Source organism: Pristiophorus japonicus, chromosome 13 (genome assembly GCF_044704955.1).
Source record: "Pristiophorus japonicus isolate sPriJap1 chromosome 13, sPriJap1.hap1, whole genome shotgun sequence".
Taxonomy (NCBI): Eukaryota; Metazoa; Chordata; class Chondrichthyes; family Pristiophoridae; genus Pristiophorus; species Pristiophorus japonicus.
In genome coordinates, this window is record NC_091989.1 from 52,169,628 (window position 1) to 52,188,808 (window position 19,181).

The 19,181-nt window shown below is 41.3% G+C and overlaps 1 protein-coding gene across 14 annotated transcripts in view; it reads left to right on the forward strand.

Moving 5' to 3' along the window:
- Nucleotides 1–19,181, forward strand: part of LOC139278563 (mucin-2-like) — a 188,963-nt gene that overhangs the window by 44,804 nt on the left and 124,978 nt on the right. For all 14 annotated transcript variants that reach the window (XM_070897470.1, XM_070897479.1, XM_070897474.1 and 11 more), the window contains exons 21-29: nucleotides 672–810; nucleotides 6,503–6,607; nucleotides 8,170–8,358; nucleotides 9,238–9,477; nucleotides 9,562–9,718; nucleotides 10,936–11,061; nucleotides 11,426–11,567; nucleotides 13,396–13,427; nucleotides 14,516–14,593. In XM_070897470.1, the coding sequence (XP_070753571.1) occupies nucleotides 672–810; nucleotides 6,503–6,607; nucleotides 8,170–8,358; nucleotides 9,238–9,477; nucleotides 9,562–9,718; nucleotides 10,936–11,061; nucleotides 11,426–11,567; nucleotides 13,396–13,427; nucleotides 14,516–14,593 (1,208 nt within the window). The remainder of the gene's footprint in view (nucleotides 1–671; nucleotides 811–6,502; nucleotides 6,608–8,169; nucleotides 8,359–9,237; nucleotides 9,478–9,561; nucleotides 9,719–10,935; nucleotides 11,062–11,425; nucleotides 11,568–13,395; nucleotides 13,428–14,515; nucleotides 14,594–19,181) is intronic.

Consider the following 19,181-nt stretch of genomic DNA (forward strand, 5'->3'; position numbering starts at 1 on the left):
CATATCATTCATATTTCGGCAAATATCACTGTGCTCGGTACTGAACATTTAACAGATTGAAAATTATGATTCCAAATAATGGGATTTTCAAAATAATGAAAGAAATCTAAACCATTGGGATGAAGCAGTCTCCAGAAGTACTGTAGAGCAATTAACAACTGGCAGAAATGTCCTCTGTGGTTACATTAACCAAGACTAAAATAACTTTGGTTGGAATAAAACATGTTCCTTGCTTCATATTTTATATAACATTTACAGCACTAGCAGAACATTTATTAGGAAGCCATTGAATATGAAAACGATTTGACTTATGAGTAGCGTCTACAGTGATGTTGCTCATGAGTAATTTGGTTTTCCCTTACCCAACAACAACTTGCATTTATATAGCACCTTTAACGTAGTAAAATGTCCCAAGTTGCTTCATCGGATGAATTCTGGATTCCCTATTTCCACTGCGCCTTGGGACTTTTTACTACACTAAAGGCGCTATATAAATGCCTGTTGTTGATGAATATAACAACAGTTTGCATTTTTATAGCATCTCTAACATAGTAAAATGTGCCAAGGCTCTTCACAGGAGTGTTATCAGACAAAATGTGCCATACCCCTGTGTATTCACATCTGAATGGCATTATGGAACATTATTACATTGTGTTTTTTTCATATTGCAGCACATGCAAAGCTGGAGTATGGCATTGCACTACACATCCATGTCCGAAGACATGTCAGGTTCATGGAGATGGCCAATATGTAACCTTTGATGGAAAGAGATACATGTTTGATGGCAACTGTGAATATATTTTTGCTGAGGTAACTGAATAAGAATAAATGATGATCTAAAATGCTGTTCTCATAGTAAGCGATATCCAATAAGGCTGTATTTACATATTTCTTCTAAACTGTATTGACGTGGATTTCACAGCGGATTACCTGTAGGCTCCCGTGTGTTACCAGGTAGTGATATATTGTAGGTATGCACAGATATCCTGATGCTTCTAATCCTAGTGACAACAGATTGTATTATTTCTTACTTCTTCAAATCATTTCATTTATTGGTTATATTTTCTCATCCCTCACTTCATGCAGAACATTTCCCCCCTTTTCCTTTTTTAATTTGGGGTATGGGGGAAGTATTAAACGTGTGTATAGGATTGGGACAAAATAGAAGTTTACTGCACAACTTGTTTATCCGGTTTGCCAGAGCAATCCAAAAATAAATGGCAATAGTATAGTACTGAAGATATGAATTTTGTACAAAAAAAGAATTGCTCCTATATTTCCCCCCAAAACGTGAATCCCACCTTCTGCCTCTTCTCTCTCCCCTTTATTACTGTCCATTTTCCATTCCGACTATTGCCATCCGTTTACTTACCCTTTCATTGCCATTGATTTCCCTTTCCGTCTCACCATCATTTTCTACCTTTCTTTTTCTCCTCACTACTGCCTGATTCCCCTTCTTTCATTTCTATCCACTCCCTCCTTCTACCTCCACATCCATTTCCCCCCTTGCCATCCATTTTGCCCCATACTCTCACATTGCCATCCTTGCTTGACCCCTTCCGCTCCCCATGCCATGTGATCTGTTTCTATCTTCCTATTGTATTCTACCTTCCTCCCTCCAGTCTTCATCCCTTGTCTTGCTATGCATTCTCTCCTTTCCCCATGGTATCTATTTTACCGTGACCGCTCCTATCCGGACAGTAATAAAGGGGAGAGAGAAGAGGCAGAAGGTGGGATTCACGTTTTGGGGGGAAATATAGGAGCAATTCTTTTTTTGTACAAAATTCATATCTTCAGTACTATACTATTGCCATTTATTTTTGGATTGCTCTGGCAAACCGGATAAACAAGTTGTGCAGTAAACTTCTATTTTGTTAATATACTGGACCTGCCTCACAGCTCCGCTTCCTGCGATTCCAGCGCGAATGGCCAGATTTACTGTCTCTCTAGTCGGTAGCCGAAAACTCCTATCCACACAAGAATTCCCATCTTAAATATGCAGAGATGGGAATTGAGGCCATTAATACTGGCCGCAGTGTGAAGAGGAGGAGGAGCACTCTGGTAGAGTGGAATAGCTACTGGGCCGAGGACAAGGGAGAAGAGTAGAGCCTGGTTGTACTGATTTGATCTAGCAAATGCTGACTGGAGCGTAAAACAGTGAGAAATGTATGTTGGGGGAAATTGGGTGCATGTCCCCAAGAGAATTTCGATTTTTGAAATTTTATTTTGTATATGGTTTTATATTTGAAAGCTACAGCAATTCCTGACCATGCTGGTAGGATTAGAGACAATTTTAAAATGAAAATAAAAGTAATGATATGGGCTCAAATGAATTGGTTAACACCATCAGTTAAAATGACAGATAAAGAAATGCCAAACAAATGCATAAAGCTGAATTTTAGCAGCTCATGTGTTATGTATAACTTCTTTGGTGACACACACAAAATAAGAACACCTGTAACTGTGATCCCCAGAAACCATCAACTCATCTTAAAACTTCTGTCTCAAGTTTTGGGCAACTAAAAGTGACAGAAAAGTTGCCTGTATCAGCCTTCAGCTCCCATTCCAATAGTTCTTATTGACTCTGACAGGCTCCGCCTGTGTCTTCTTGCTTGTGAAACATTAATAAGTGTAAAGGGTGACTGTCAACTTCAAAAGCTGAACATAAGAACATAAGAACATAAGAACATAAGAATTAGGAACAGGAGTAGGCCATCTAGTCCCTCGAGCCTGCTCCGCCATTCAAAAAGATCATGGCTGATCTGGCCGTGGACTCAGCTCCACTTACCCGCCTGCTCCCCATAACCCTTAATTCCCTTATTGGTTAAAAATCTATCTATCTGTGATTTGAATACGTTCAATGAGCTAGCCTCAACTGCTTCCTTGGGCAGAGAATTCCACAGATTCACAACCCTCTGGGAGAAGAAATTCCTTCTCAATTCGGTTTTAAATTGGCTCCCCCGTATTTTGAGACTGTGCCCCCTCGTTCTAGTCTCCCCGACCAGTGGAAACAACCTACCTGCCTCTATCCTGTCTATCCCTTTCATTATTTTAAATGTTTCGATAAGATCACCCCTCATCCTTCTGAACTCCAACGAGCAAAGACCCAGTCTACTCAATCTATCATCATAAGGTAACCCCTTCATCTCTGGAATCAGCCGGGTGAATCGTCTCTGTACCCCCTCCAAGCCTAGTATATCCTTCCTTAAGTAAGGTGAACAAAACTGCACACAGTACTCCAGGTGCGGCCTCACCAATACCCTGTACAGTTGCAGCAGGACCTCCCTGCTTTTGTACTCCATCCCTCTCGCAATGAAGGCCAGCATTCCATTCGCCTTCCTGATTACCTGCTGCACCTGCAAATTAACTTTTTCGGATTCATGCACAAGGACCCCCAGGTCCCTCTGCACCGCAGCATGTTGTAATTTCTCCCCATTCAAATAATATTCCCTTTTACTGGTTTTTTTCCCAAGGCGGATGACCTCACATTTTCCGACATTGTATTCCATCTGCCAAACCTTAGCCATTCGCTTAACCTATCTAAATCTCTTTGCATCCTTTCTGTATCCTCTACACAACCCGCTTTCCCACTAATCTTTGTGTCATCTGCAAATTTTGTTACACTACACTCTGTCCCCTCTTCCAGGTCATCTATGTATATTGTAAACAGTTGTGGTCCCAGCACCGATCCCTGTGGCACACCACTAACCACCGATTTTCAACCCGAAAAGGACCCATTTATCCCGACTCTCTGCTTTCTGTTAGCCAGCCAATTCTCTATCCATGCTAATACATTTTCTCTGACTCCGCGTACCTTTATCTTCTGCAGTAACCTTTTGTGTGGCACCTTATCGAATGCCTTTTGGAAATCTAAATACACCACATCCATCGGTACACCTCTATCCACCATGCTCGTTATATCTTCAAAGAATTTCAGTAAATTAGTTAAACATGATTTCCCCTTCATGAATCCATATTGCGTCTGCTTGTTTGCACTATTCCTATCTAGATGTCCCGCTACTAGGGGGATCAAGGGGTATGGCGAGAAAGCAGGAATGGGGTACTGAGGTTGCATGTTCAGCCATGAACTCATTGAATGATGGTGCAGGCTCGAAGGGCCGAATGGCCTACTCCTGCACCTATTTTCTATGTTTCTACGTTTCTATTTTTTTCCTTAATGATAGCTGCACTACAGATGTTAAACTAACCGGCCGATAGTTACCTGCCTTTTGTCTGTCCCCTTTTTTAAACAGAGGCGTTACATTAGCTGCTTTCCAATCCGATGGTATCTCCCCAGAGTCCAGAGAATTTTGGCAGATTATAACGAATGCATCTGCTATAACTTCCGCCATCTCTTTTAATATCCGGGGATGCATTTCATCAGGACCAGGGGACTTGTCTACCTTGAGTCCCATTAGCCTGTCCAGCACTACCTCCCTAGTGACAGTGATTGTCTCAAGGTCCTCCCTTTCCACATTCCCATGACCAGCAATTTCTGGCATGGTTTTTGTGTCTTCCACTGTGAAGACCGAAGCAAAATAATTGTTTAAGGTCTCAGCCATTTCCACATTTCCCATTATTAAATCCTCCTTCTCATCTTCTAAGGGACCAACATTTACTTTAGTCACTCTCTTCCGTTTTATATATCGGTAAAAGCTTTTACTATCTGTTTTTATGTTTTGCGCAAGTTTACTTTCGTAATTTATCTTTCCTTTCTTTATTGCTTTCTTAGTCATTCTTTGCTGTTGTTTAAAATTTTCCCAATCTTCTAGTTTCCCACTAACCTTGGCCACCTTATACGCATTGGTTTTTAATTTGATACTCTCCTTTATTTCCTTGGTTATCCACGGCTGGTTATCCCTTCTCTTACCGCCCTTCTTTTTCACTGGAATATATTTTTGTTGAGCACTATGAAAGAGCTCCTTAAAAGTCCTCCACTGTTCCTCAATTGTGCCACCATTTAGTCTGTGTTCCCAGTCTACTTAAGCCAACTCTGCCCTCATCCCACTGTAGTCCCCTTTGTTTAAGCATAGTACGCTCGTTTGAGACACTACTTCCTCACCCTCAATCTGTATTACAAATTCAACCATACTGTGATCACTCATTCCGAGAGGATCTTTTACTAGGAGATCGTTTATTATTCCTGTCTCATTACACAGGAGCAGATCTAAGATAGCTTGCTCCCTTGTAGGTTCTGTAATACACTGTTCTAAGAAACAATCCCGTATGCATTCTCTGAATTCCTCCTCCAGGCTACCCCGTGCGATTTGATTTGACCAATCGATATGTAGGTTAAAATCCCCCATGATTACTGCCGTTCCTTTTTCACATGCCTCCATTATTCCCTTGATTATTGTCCGCCCCACCATGAAATTATTATTTGGGGGCCTATAAACTACGCCCACCAGTGACTTTTTCCCCTTACTATCTCTAATCTCCACCCACAATGATTCAACATTTTGTTCATTAGAGCCAATATCATCTCTCACAACTGCCCTGATATCATCCTTTATTAACAGAGCTACCCCACCTCCTTTCTCTTCTTGTCTATCCTACCGAATTGTCAGATACCCCTGTATGTTTAATTCCTAGTCTTGGCCATCCTGCAACCACGTTTCTGTAATGGCCACCAAATCATACCCATTTGTAATGATTTGTGCCGTCAACTCATTTACTTTATTTCGAATGCGGCGTGCGTTTAGGTAGAGTGTTTTAATACTCATTTTTAAACCATGATTATTAGTTTTGACCCCTCCTGCAGCCCCTTTATATTCATACATATTGTCCCTTCCTATCACCTTGTGGTTTCCACTTACCCCAGTGCTACTCTGCTCTGTTGCCTCCTGCCTTTTGCATTCTTTCTTGGGGTCCTGTTCATCTGCGCTCTCACCCACTCTAACTAGCTCAGAGCCCTCTCCTGGGTTCCGAATACTCCTCGCATTGAGGCACCGAGCTTTCAGGCTTGCCTTTTTATTCCACTTTGACCCTTTAGAATTTTGCTGTACAGTGGCCCTTTTTGTTTTTTGCCTTGGGTTTCTCTGCCCTCCACTTTTGCTCATCTCCTTTCTGTCTTTTGCTTCTGTCTCCATTTTGTTTCCCTCTTTCTCCCTGCATAGGTTCCCATCCCCCTGCCATATTAGTTTAACTCCTCTCCAACAGCACTAGCAAACACTCCCCCTAGGACATTGGTTCCGGTCCTGCCCAGGTGCAGACTGTCCTGTTTGTACAGGTCCCACCTCCCCCAGAACTGGTTCCAATGTCCCAGGAATTTGAATCCATCCCTTCTGCACCACTCCTCAAGCCACGTATTCATCTGCGCTATCCTGCGATTCCTACTCTGACTAGCACGTGGCACTGGTAGCAATCCTGAGATTACTACTTTTGAGGTCTTACTTTTTAATTTAGCTACAAGGTTTACTTGTCTGAGTGCATGGTAGAAAGTGGTGAAGGCCTTTGCTTGTTCCATACTTTCTTACATTCTTACTTTTATCTTTCTCTTTAGGACCATTGCAATCAAGGAATTGGCACATTCCAAATATTAACAGAAGGTGTTCCATGTTGTGAAAACGGTGTGACATGCTCAAGAAATATCAAAATTTTTCTTGCGGTTTGTATTTTTAATATATTGATTTTGAACTACTGACACACTTGTATATATTTTACTTGCATCTGCTTATCCGTGTGGTGTGGGGAAACGACATGTCTGTAGGTATGTTGGGTGCGAAGCTTTCTAGTTGGCTCAAGTGTTACAGAAGCTGAAGAACAGCTCTCCTCACCTGACCACATTACCTACATCTACTCAGTACAGCTGTGACAAAATACCTTCATCAGCTGAAATTAAAAGAATTCCATTCAAGCTAAAAGGACAGGAGGTTGCAATCAGTAAAAAAACCTCTATCAATCACGTCTCTCAAACAATACTGAATCACAATGCTGAAAAATGTATTTTAGCAGCCTGTTGCTTCCCAATGCAATCCACTATTTCTACACCCATTCCACTGAAAAATCCCTAAAAGCCCAACTCTCTGCCAACGAATGCCCAGTTACTTGATTTGTATGATCTGTCGAGGATTCTTGACAGATCGCAATTTGCGGGTTTTGGCGCATGCACAGTGCGGTCCCTCCGAGCACATGCGCACCTCGTACACTCCCGCAGTGGCCGTGAATTCAGCCCCAATAAGTATAGTAATATAAATCACCCCCAAAAACATAAAGTTAACCATTTTACGATAGAAATGCATCCAAGAAATTTCCCAGACAACACCCAGAGCGCAACACTGTCACTCCACATATACATTGCTGTGGACTCAAAGTCCCAGAAGCTAAGGCTGCTACGGTGAGTTATACAAGGAGCAGGGCTTCTGAACAGGAGCCATCGCTTACTCTGTGAATGACCAGCTTGCTGCCAATCTGAAAAATATCCTGAACTTAATTTATAAACTTTTTTTTGTTCCCGATTCATAAACACATTTGAGAGGGGTGAAACATCAGGGTTTATTATGATTGACAGCAAAATGGGCCATTCACAGAGCATGCCACAACTTTCTGTAACCCCCTGCCCTGCAGTCGAGGAGTTCACTAGGAACATGCTGCCTGGCGAATCCCCCACTTCCTCCCAGGCTCCAGCCACCACCTCTTGCTTTGTGCCAACTTGAATCCTTTTCTCCCTCTCCCACCCACATATGTTACAGAAGCTGAGGGACAGCTCTCCCCAGCTGGCCACATTGTCTACATCGACCCAATACATATTGGCTGCCATCTTGCTGCATGCTCTGGACTTTGAAAAAAGGTAACAGCTACAATGTGTCAATGTACTTTCTTGAGAATCAGATAAAAAAAATAAAAGGAATCATTTTTTTAATAAAATGCTGAGATAAATGGAGAGATGAAAGGCAACAATGAGGCATACAAGAGAAAAAGAAAAGAGACAGGGAAAAATAATTGAAAATACACAAAGATTAAGAGAAGAAGACAGAACGAATTAGTCAGTGTGAGATGGGGAGAGACGCCATTACAGGAAGATGGGGAGAGTTTTTACATTTGTGTCAATAAGCAGTATGACAGCAGATTAACCGGCATTATATTTTTAAAATGTCTGTTTGCAATGCCCAACTGGAATCATACAATATTACAAACATGATTAGAACTCGTTGCAACTTTTTACTTTAGGGTAAACAATTCATCCTAATGGATGGCAGAGTGGTTAGAGCCGAAAAATCTGGTCAAACCCAGTGCACAGATGATTCCTATTCTCTTCACACTGTTGGGCTCTATTTAATCCTCACCTTTTCCAATGGGATCACTGTGATATGGGACAAACGCACAAGGCTTTCAATCACACTGGATCCAAGATGGAAGGTAAGTAGGATTTGAAGATTAGATGCTTATATTAATTTATTGATGTGCATAATAATTAGTAAATATGAATTAACCATATTTGGAATAAAGGATTTAATCACTTAGAAAACTAAATATATATTGCATTACACATTATTATGTACAATCTTAAATGGTTAATGCCTTTGCTAAAATACTAGACAAATGAGTTTCATTACAAAAGTGTTAAGCTTCCATGCATTAATATCAAGGTGAACATTTAGTTTGTTTTCTTTTTATATCCATATATATATATATATATAAATAAAAATAAAACAAACTAAATATATACATATATATATAAGTGTATGTGTATGTAAATATATCTGGTATTCTTAAATACAAATATTCTTGAGCTTATTATGCAGTTGACACAGAAACAATTTAAGATTATTTTATATTGATTTATTATTTGAGTATTATTGTACATTGAAAATACCTACAAGAACCCATTTGACTCCCTTATAGTACAGGGAATTTTTTAACCTCAAAGCCAAATGAAATACAAAAACAATTTCTCTGACAAATTGCAGAGTAATGAGGTGTCAAGGACTGATCAGACTCCGAACTGTAGTAGAGTGAAAGCCACCTCTTCAGGCACTTCTTTGCTGCAGTGTCAGTTCAGGCCATGACTCTGGATTCAAGCTACAACTGCAGAGTCAGTGTGAAGGGGAGCTCACTTGGTATAGTTAAAGTATGAAAGCACCCTGACAGAAAAAGTTCCACTGTCCAATGTAAAACTGAGCCATACAGAATAGAAATAGTTTTAGAGTTACAGCGAGAGATCAATAGAATGAACTCCTCTATGGAATTTCCGAGTCAAGGTGTTTTAATAATATATAGATGCGTTTTCTATTACAGAAAAAAGTATGTGGTCTGTGTGGAAATTTCAATGATGATGTTTCAGATGATCTAACAACTAAAGGGAATTCCTTGGTGACCAGCACAGTGAAATTTGGAAGTAGCTGGAAATCGTCGCTGTCTTGTTCTGATACACTGAATCAAACATTCCCTTGTGACAGAAACCCATACTGTTTAGCATGGGCTCAGAGGAAGTGTAGCATAATGAAGGATGCTGTGTTTCAAAAATGCCATAAAAAGGTGAGATAGCATCTTTTGAAACAAATGATTGTAAAGCTGCTTGCAAATTCTGCTTTCTAATCTCATGGTGATGCACTTTTTCAGGTTGACCCAACCCCATACTACGATGCTTGTGTCCAAGAAGCTTGTGCCTGTGACATGGAAGGGAAATATCTGGGTTTCTGTACCGCTGTCGCAGTGTATGCTGAAGTTTGTAATAAAGCTGGTGTTTGTATTGACTGGAGAACCCCAGACTTATGTCGTAAGTATTAAGTATTAGTTTAATAACTGCTAAGTATTTGTAATGATTATTAGATAAATATAAATGAATGAATAGGCGCCTATATTTATTCAATATTCATTACAAATTATGTTCCAGAACGTCACTGAGGATTGACAATATGTAGAGTAACAAAATAAATTTGTTTTCTATTATAATTCATTTTACATGAATTTATAATATATTCAGTCTTGCATACAGTGTGCACGCTACAAACTTCAGATCCACTCTAGATATTCTCTCGAGTTCGGCATCACTGGTCTCATAAACACATCCCACATCCCTTATGATCTGGAATTTATCTTTATTGCTCTAGTCACACGATAGCGTTACCCAGGGTTGTAACAATGAAACCCTTTGGTTACATGAAAAGATATTGAAAACTCTGAAAGGTAGACTGATTCACACTTTAATGAGATGAGGCTGAATGTAATTAAACCAACTGGTTTAATTTACAATTTGTAAGCCAACAAGTATAGCAACATTTATAGTAAATATCACCTCACTTTGGCTTAATTCAATAAACAGCTTTGTAGTATAGTAAACAATAAAATAGGTCACACTGGTCTTACTAGTGGGCTAAGTACGTATTTTCTGACAAAGGCTGCTTCTTGAGATGGATAGCCCTATCTTAGAAGGAGGAACTGTTTACGCTCTGTGTCTCGCTTAAAAGATCTTACACAGCTAACCGCAGACCGTGTGTTTCTAAACTTTGTTTCCTAGCTGGACAGCAAGCTTGATCTCTAACCCTCTCTCAGCTTTCTGTGTCCAGGGTTTTGTCATTAAGATAGCCAGTTAAACTTGCTACGTTGCTTCCTCTGGGTGTGGGATCCCAGAAACTACCTTTTTCTCAGCTCAAATGAATAGGATCATCCTCATATAATGGAGGTGATTCTGAGGTCTGGCAAAAATGGGGGTGTAGTGTCCTGAAAATGGTGGGGAATGACTTACTGCTCTTTCTCCACTGTTGGTTGGCTGCGTATGTGTGGATGCTGGAAATTGCTGTCCGATTTAATAACAGTGAGTGCTGATAGCCTCACTGTTATTCTTACTGCAAAATCCGGGTCAGTGTGGCCTCTGACTTGTCATGAGCAATGCCATGGGAAATCCACTAATCATGTACAGCAAATTACATGGATTTATAAAAATGAAACCAATCACTGGTGGTTATAGATAATTGTTTCCATTTTACATTGCAGCTGTGTATTGCGACTATTATAACAAACCCGATGAATGCAGCTGGCACTATCACCCATGTGGAACATTAACAACAAAAACATGCTCGGACCATTACATTGGAAAGAAATTCTCTGCAGTTCTTGAAGGTGCTGTTTATACATTGCTTTTTAGTTCTTTATTCATGATTTGTGAATTCTAAGATTGATGAATTATGAGGTCATTTGTAAATGATAATCATGCCAACTACGTGTTTATACAGTTTGAACAAATATGACATTTGAAATAATTTATATAATAAAAGAGCATAGACTTTTTAAAATTTGAATTCTGGTGGGATTTGTCATTTTAAAAATTGATGAAAAAATTACAAGACAAAAGAAATGAAATGACTTCATGAAATATGCTAACAAATTAGGAAACTGTTGGCAAACATTTATATAACTAAATGTGACTATTTTAATCAGGTATGATCAATGGTCCACACTCATTATCACTTTCTATTAAATATAGGTTGTTATGCAAAATGCCCAGAGAGTGCACCTTATCTGGACGAAAACAAAATGAAATGTGTGAACTTATCTGAATGCACTTGTTATCATAATGGGAAAATACTGCAACCAGGCAAAGGAACAAGGAACGACTGTGAAGAATGGTATCTATAAAAATGCCTTCAATTTTTAGTTCTTATTAGCGAGGAATTAAAAAGTTTGAAGTAATGAATATAATTTAATGCTTTTTTCTATTAAAAAAGTTACCTATAAAAACTATTACTCGGGAATGTTTGTTTAAATATACAATTCAATGCTGTTACTGTAAAGAATCACCTCGTGTTGGAGATCTGAAAGCCATTTCAAGAGTTAACTTCCTTTCTTATAAGAATGAGGGAAGGAAAAGTTAAAGAATTTGACATGATCACTGGTCCTTTATGAGGCTCAATTCTGTGAGGTCTCAGGTAACGTGAAGAAATTGGCTCAGTGGCAGGACGTAAAGGGTAATGGTTGACAGGTGTTTTTGTGACTGGAAGGCGGTTTCCAATGGGGTTCCACAGGGCTCAGTACTAGGTCTCTTGCTTTTCATGTATATCGATGATTTAGACTTCAATGTAGGGGGCATGATTAAGAAGTTTGTAAATTATACAAAAGTTGGCCGTGTGGTTGATAGTGAGGAAGAAAGCTGTAGACTGCAGGAAGGTATCGATGGACTGATCAGGTGGGCAGGAAAGTGGTAAATGGAATTCAATCTGGAGAAATGTGAGGCAATGCATTTAGTGGGGGGTGGCTAACAAGGCAAAGGATACACAATAAATAGTAGGATATTGAGAAGTGTAGAGGAACAGAGGGACCTCGGAGTGCAGGTTCACAGATCCCTGAAGGTAGCAGGACAGGTAGATAAGGTGGTTAAGAAGGCATATGGGATACTTGCCTTTATTAGTTGAGACATAAAATATAAGAGTAGGGAGGTTATGCTTGAACTGTATAAAATACTAGTTAGGCCACAGTTAGAATACTGCATACAGTTCTGGTCACCATATTACAGGAAAGATATGATTGCACTGAGAGGGTACAAAGGAGACTTACGAGGATGTTGCCAGGACTGGAGAATTTTAGCTTTGAGGAAAGATCGGATAGGCTGGAGTTGTTTTCTTTGGAACAGAGGAGGCCAAGGAAAGACTTGATGGAGGTGTATAAAATTATGAGAGGCCTAGATAGAGTGGCTAGGAAGGGCCTATTTCCTCTCGCAATGACGTCAATAACCAGTGGGGGGGGGGGGGGGTGCTTAGATTTAAAGTAATGGGTAGAAGGATTACAAGGGATTTGAGGAGAACTTTTTTTACCCAGGTGGGGATCTGGAACTCACTGCCTGAAAGGGTAATAGAAGCAGAAATGCTCATCGCATTTAAAATGTCCTTGGATAGGCATTTGAAGTGCTGTATCCTACTGATCTACGAACCAAGAGCTCGAAAGTGGGATTAGGCTGGGTAGCTCTTTGTTGGCCGGCACAGCCAGATGGCCTCCTTCTCTGCCAAACATTTCTGTGATTCTATTATTCTAAATGGTCAGCAATATCTGCCACTTAGAAATAAAATATGCAGAAGATGGAAATATCACTTTGTTATGGGGGTGAGGTGTACTTGTGAGTTTGGAGTTGCACTTTTTGTTGGCGTAGAGTGTGTGTTCCATTTCTCTGTGAAAAGCTGCAACCATCAGGAAATGGAAGGAGATGATCTGGGTATTGAAATGTCAGGATGGTTCATATTACCTTTTTCTTTAGAGCTTTTGACGTAATAACACCAAGAAATGTTCATTTAATGCAGCAAATAACGATTTATTTAAAGACTCTTTTTATGACAACATTTGTGGTCAAAAAAGTAATAAAATATCTGCCCAAGAAATATTTCTAATGGTAATTAGCAGGTGAAAAAGCAGTTTTTTATATCCGATTCTGCCAATGGCCTAAATGTGCTTTGCAATCTTTTGCAGTGAATGCAAGAATGGGAAAGTCACATGTATAGGTTAGTAAATCTTACTGTAAATATTTAACATGCAATAAAATGAATAGGTGCTATGCCATAATTGTTACATTACTACATAATGGTGTCCTTAATGGTTTTCTGTAGTACATAAAGGATCATGGGGCTGGAAGACCCATGGGCTGGTGACCTCTGATGCTGACCCTGCCAAACAGAGGTGGTCAATTGATTAAAATATTCCTAGCGGCCATCTTTACCATTAGGGATGCAAGAAAGGGCCCAAAAATCTCCCTTAGATGTTTAATTTCTTTCAGGGTCTAGGCCTGAGACTCTGCTAGACTCTGGGCATGGGGAGGGGGAAATTGGTCCATGTTGTGCCCGTTTGCCAGATGGCAAACAGGGGCTAAAAGGACCAATTTAGGGGTGTAATGTAACAATCCCCAAGGCCACCCCAGGCCTTTTGAATTGTCATGTGGCCTAGAACCCTTCAAGGTTGCCGCCAAAAAGCAAAGCCAATCTTTTAAAATGTCCTTTATGTGGAGTTGGGAGTAGCAGGAGTGTTCAATCTAGCCCCACAGCACTAATGTAGGCCACTAGCAACCCATGCTAGCCCCCTCCCCATTCCCCAGGACTTAGTGGAGGGTCAGTGCTGGCATGGCAGCTAGTCCATATTGCTCCCATGGCAACAGGGCCAGCTGCCCCTGGAGGCCTGACAGATGCCGGCAGCTCGCTGAGATTATTAAGATGACGCCCAAGGAACAATAATCGGAGATCCTCAGATTGATCGCTAAGGATGCTTGTTGCAGCCGTGCCACCCATTTTGCGCCCATGTCCCCACACCCAACCATGCCCTCTCTTATGCCATTAGCCATGCTGAGGGTGGGGGTATAAATGCCATCAACAACAAGGCCCTGCAGAAAGTATTGGGGAAGGTCAGTGTTCTGGGGGATATGCGTTCAAAAGACTATGGATTTTTGACCTCCATATTTAAGATGTTTCAGAGCTGACTTTATAATTGTGGAGTACAGAAAATTGTTGTCTGAGCTTTCAATCATTAAGGTATGAAATTAATAATGGTATATAAAAATAAGAATTGTAACTTATATAATTTATTATATATATTTTATCAGCATTAATAACAAGTACAACTACTACTTCAATTTCAACTTCACCATCAATCGTAACGACTTCTGCAACAACCACTACAGGTAATGGCTTCCTCTTGTGCGATATAGAAAAAAATAAGCAAAATAGTTTAAGTCAGCGAGTCTTATTGTTTACAGTATTCTGTTAGCCCTTTTTATGCTTTAAAGTCTTATACATGATTACTTTTAGTTTTAAAGATATAATTTTTGAAGTGATTTTTGTATTCAGCAAGGTGATAATGTACTAGACTGCAGAACATTTTCTCATTTTTGGCTCCCAGTGTCTGTTTCACACATCTGCTGAGCAGGTGCCATGCATGGAAGATGCAGAGTGACATTGGATTCATGTGATGGCACTTTAGAAAGATCTTTATTGCCTTTAATATTTGGTTGAATTATAATTCTTACATACTAATGATTGTACAGTGTCAATGCTGTTAGTGTATAATCAAGCATGGCAGTAGTTCTTGTGCCTATTTATCAAACATTAACCTTTTTATTTTAAGCAGCTAATATCTTCATTAGTTTATGGAATTTATTTCCGATCATTAACAGTGTAGATTTCTCAGTCATAAATAAAATCTGCTCATCTAAGTCTGAAAGCTGTCACTGGTAGACTATTAAGGACTGGTAGTGGGTGTCAGATGAGTTATACAGGAACAACATTTCCAACAAGGAGAATCTGCAAAAATGTCCTGATAGCACAACTTCTTCCTTGTTTCATTGCTTGTACTGTTGCATTAACAAGCAGCCCATCTGAAGATAGTACGTCAGGGCTATGTGACAGTAGATAGGCTACTAGCTTATTTCAAACATTCTGGCCCAGAAATTCTGCAGACTCTTCATAGGGACAGAAGTGCAATGAAGCAAACCTTCTGTCCGTCACTTTGGTCTCGCCAGATCCATGTCAAAATCAAAGAGGTGGAGTGATTTGAATAATCAGGAGGATGACCCATACCCATAATGGAGCAACAGAGGCACCTGCCCCATTGAGTTGCTGGAATATCAGAGCAGCACTGGGCTGCTACAAGAGGGGTTGCTATAGGCCCTTATGGGGCTGAAGATTGAGATGAATAATGTTTTTCATTCCTTGCAGGGAGCTTTGACCAGCAAGTTAGAAATTGATGTGTCAGGAATTTGTGTCTTCGTAGAAAAAATATAAAATACCGCAGATGCTGGGAATCAAACAAAAAAAGGTTGCAAATATTCAGTATGGCAAGCAGCACCTGTGGAAATGGAAAACATTGACGTTTCAGGTATAACCCTTCATCAGAATGTTCTGATGAAAGGTTATATCTGAAACATTGGGGGCGAAATTGGTTTACGTCCCGAGTCGGGGCGGGACTTCACGCGCCAGGCATGGTAGTCCCACCCTGGCCGCGAAATTCAGGTTACACCCCCCATTGGAAGTGGAGCGTAATGTCGCGCCCTGCACTTCCTGTTGGGGTGGTCTCCGGGACACTAGGCGGCAGGATTGGCAGTGCTACGCGGCTTCTCTGCACAGTGCTGACATGTTTCAATGCACCTCCCCTTCCTTAAAGGGGAGGGCTGCTGCGAACTCTGCAGGCCCATTGATGGCCTCCACTGGGCTAACAGGGATGAGGGGTGCCATGTGTTGTGTATGCAATAACTCAGTAGACTGAATACTGTAAACTCCGAACAGGTACAAACCTAGCTCTATTTTATTAGGGCCCAAAGTGATTACATTACAAGATGGCTGGCATTTATACCTGGGCCGCACACACGTGCGCACAGCTCAATTACCTCCAACCGGTGGCTAGTAAACCCAAGCATACATACATGACAATATCCCCCTTTAAGATATTAGTAACAGTCTTTTTACAAATTGAGACAGTCCAGGGCTTTCCGCTCCTGAGTTGAACATCTCAGTTCAACACCAGCCTTGGACGAGCGTTCTGAGTCTGTTATGACTGGGGGCTGGGTAGCCGATCTGATGGGAGTGGCAATGACCACGTCAGGGATTGAAAGTCCAGATTCATTGATGACAGCGGAGTCCTCTGATGACTGAGGGTAGGTTGGTTGGTCACTGATTGTGTCCTCCTCAGACTGTTCCGGTTCATCCGTGTGCCGCAGCTTTATCTGATCCACATGTTTCCTGCATGTCTGCCCATTCTTGAGCTTAACAATAAACACACTGTTACCCTCCTTGGCCGTAACAGTAACAGCGATCCATTTGGGACCTTGACCATAATTCAGTACATACACATGATCATTGATAGAAATGTCAAATGATACAGTAGCACGATCATGATACCCTTGCTGACTTTGACATCTGTATTCGACACGATTATTCAAGTCAGAGTGGACAAGAGAGAGCCTGGTCTTGAGACCTCTCTTCATCAATAATTCAGCAGGGGAGACCCCAGTAAGCTTATGGGGTCTTGTCCTGTAACTAAGCAATATGCGTGACAAACAAGTTTGCAGTGAACCTTGAGTTACACGTTTCATACTCTACTTGATGGTATGGACCGCACGTTCTGCTTATCCATTGGATGCGGGTTTGAATGGTGCTGCCCTCACATGTTTGATACCATTGAGTTTCATGAATCTTGAAACTCCATACTGGTGAAGCAAGATCCGTTGTCGCTTACAACGATGTCAGGCAGATCATGCGTAGCAAACATGACACAAAGGCTCTCAATGGTAGCCATGGATGTGCTGGATGACATGATTGTACATTCTATCCACTTGGAATAAGTATCAACCACAACTAAGAACATCTTTCCCAGGAAGGGACCTGCAAAGTCGATGTGGATCCTGGACCATGGTTTAGATGACCACGACCACAGACTCCGCGGCGATTCCGCTGGTGCTTTACTAAGTTGCATGCGAGTGTTGCACAGATGCACACATGATTCCAGATCAGAGTCAATTGCAGGCCACCATACATGAGACCTGGCAATGGCTTTCATCATGACAATAACAGGGTGCGTGCTATGTAGATGATGTACAAATTTCTCTCTGCCTTTCTTGGGCATAACAACACGATTACCCCACAGTATACAATCTGATTGAATGGATAATTCGTCTTTGCGACGGATGTAAGATTTGGTCTCCTCACACATTTACTTGGGTATAGCAGACCAATCACTACTAAGGATACAACGTTTCCCAACCGATAATATCGGGTCCTGGCTGATCCAGGTCTTAACTTGTTGGGCCATGACTGGGGTTCCTTCACTTTCAAAAGCATCCATGACTAACAGTAGGTCTGCCGGTTGTGGCGTTTCCACCTTCGGTGCGGACAATGGCAGACGGCTCAATGCATCAAAACAATTCTCAGTGGTAGGTCTATGGTGAATGACATAATCATAGGCAGATAATGTCAGCGCCGACCTCTGGATGCGAGACGATGCATTGGTATTGATACGTTTGTTTTCTGAAAACAATGAAATGAGTGGCTTGTGATCTGTTTCTAGTTCAAACCGAAGACCAAACAGGTACTGATACGTCTTTTTAACCCCATACACACAGGCTAGTGCTTCTTTTTCTACCATGCTGTCGGCTCTTTCCGCCTTTGACAAACTTTTAGAAGCATATGCAACAGCTTGTAATTTGCCCGACTCATTAGCTTGTTGGAGCACGCAACCAACTCCATATGACGAAGCATCACAGGCCAATACTAGACGCTTACATGGATCATAATGTACCAGCAGCTTGTTAGAGCAAAGCAGATTAGTAGCTTTCTCAAAAGCTCTATCTTGAGATGCACCCCAAACCTTGTTGTTGCCTTTTCTTAGCAGCATGTGCAGTGGCTCTAATAAGGTGCTCAATCTAGGTAAGAAATTACCGAAGTAGTTGAGTAGACCCAGGAATGAACGCAGCTCTGTCACATTCTGAGGCTTGGGTACATTTTTGATGGCCGTGGTTTTCGAGTCCGTAGGCCTGATACCGTCAGCAACAATTTTCCTCCCCAGGAATTCGACTTCCGGTGGCATGAAGATGCACTTCGAGCATTTCATTCTGAGTCCCACTTTGTCTAGACGATGTAGAACCTCTTCCAGGTTGTTCAGATATTCGGTGGAGTCACGACCTGTGACCAGTATGTCATCTTGGAATACGACAGTTCTAGGGACCGATTTCAGTAGACTCTCCATGTTCCTCTGAAATATGGCTGCAGCCGAGCGAATTCCAAAAGGGCACCTGTTGTAGATAAACAGTCCTTTATGAGTGTTGATGCACGTAAGTTTCTTCGACGTGTCGACCAGCTCCTGTGTCATGTAGGCCAATGTCAGATCCAGTTTTGTGAACGATTTCCCCCCCGGCTAGCATTGCAAACAGGTCATCAGCTTTCGGTAACGGGTATTGATCCTATTTCAAAACTCGGTTGATCGTATGATCGTAACCTTGTAGTCTCCACAAATCCTGACAGTGCCATCACTTTTCAACACAGGAACAATGGGGTTGTCCCATTCATTAAATTCGACCGGTGATATGATCCCATCACGCTGGAGTCTGTCCAGTTCGATTTTGACCTTCTCCCTCATCATGTATGGAACTGCCCGAGCTTTATGATGGACGGGTCTTGCATCCGAGCCCACGAGGATCTGCACCTTGGCTCCCGTGAAATTGCCGATGCCTGGTTCAAACAGCGAGGGGAACTTGCTCAGCACTTGAGCACATGGAGTAT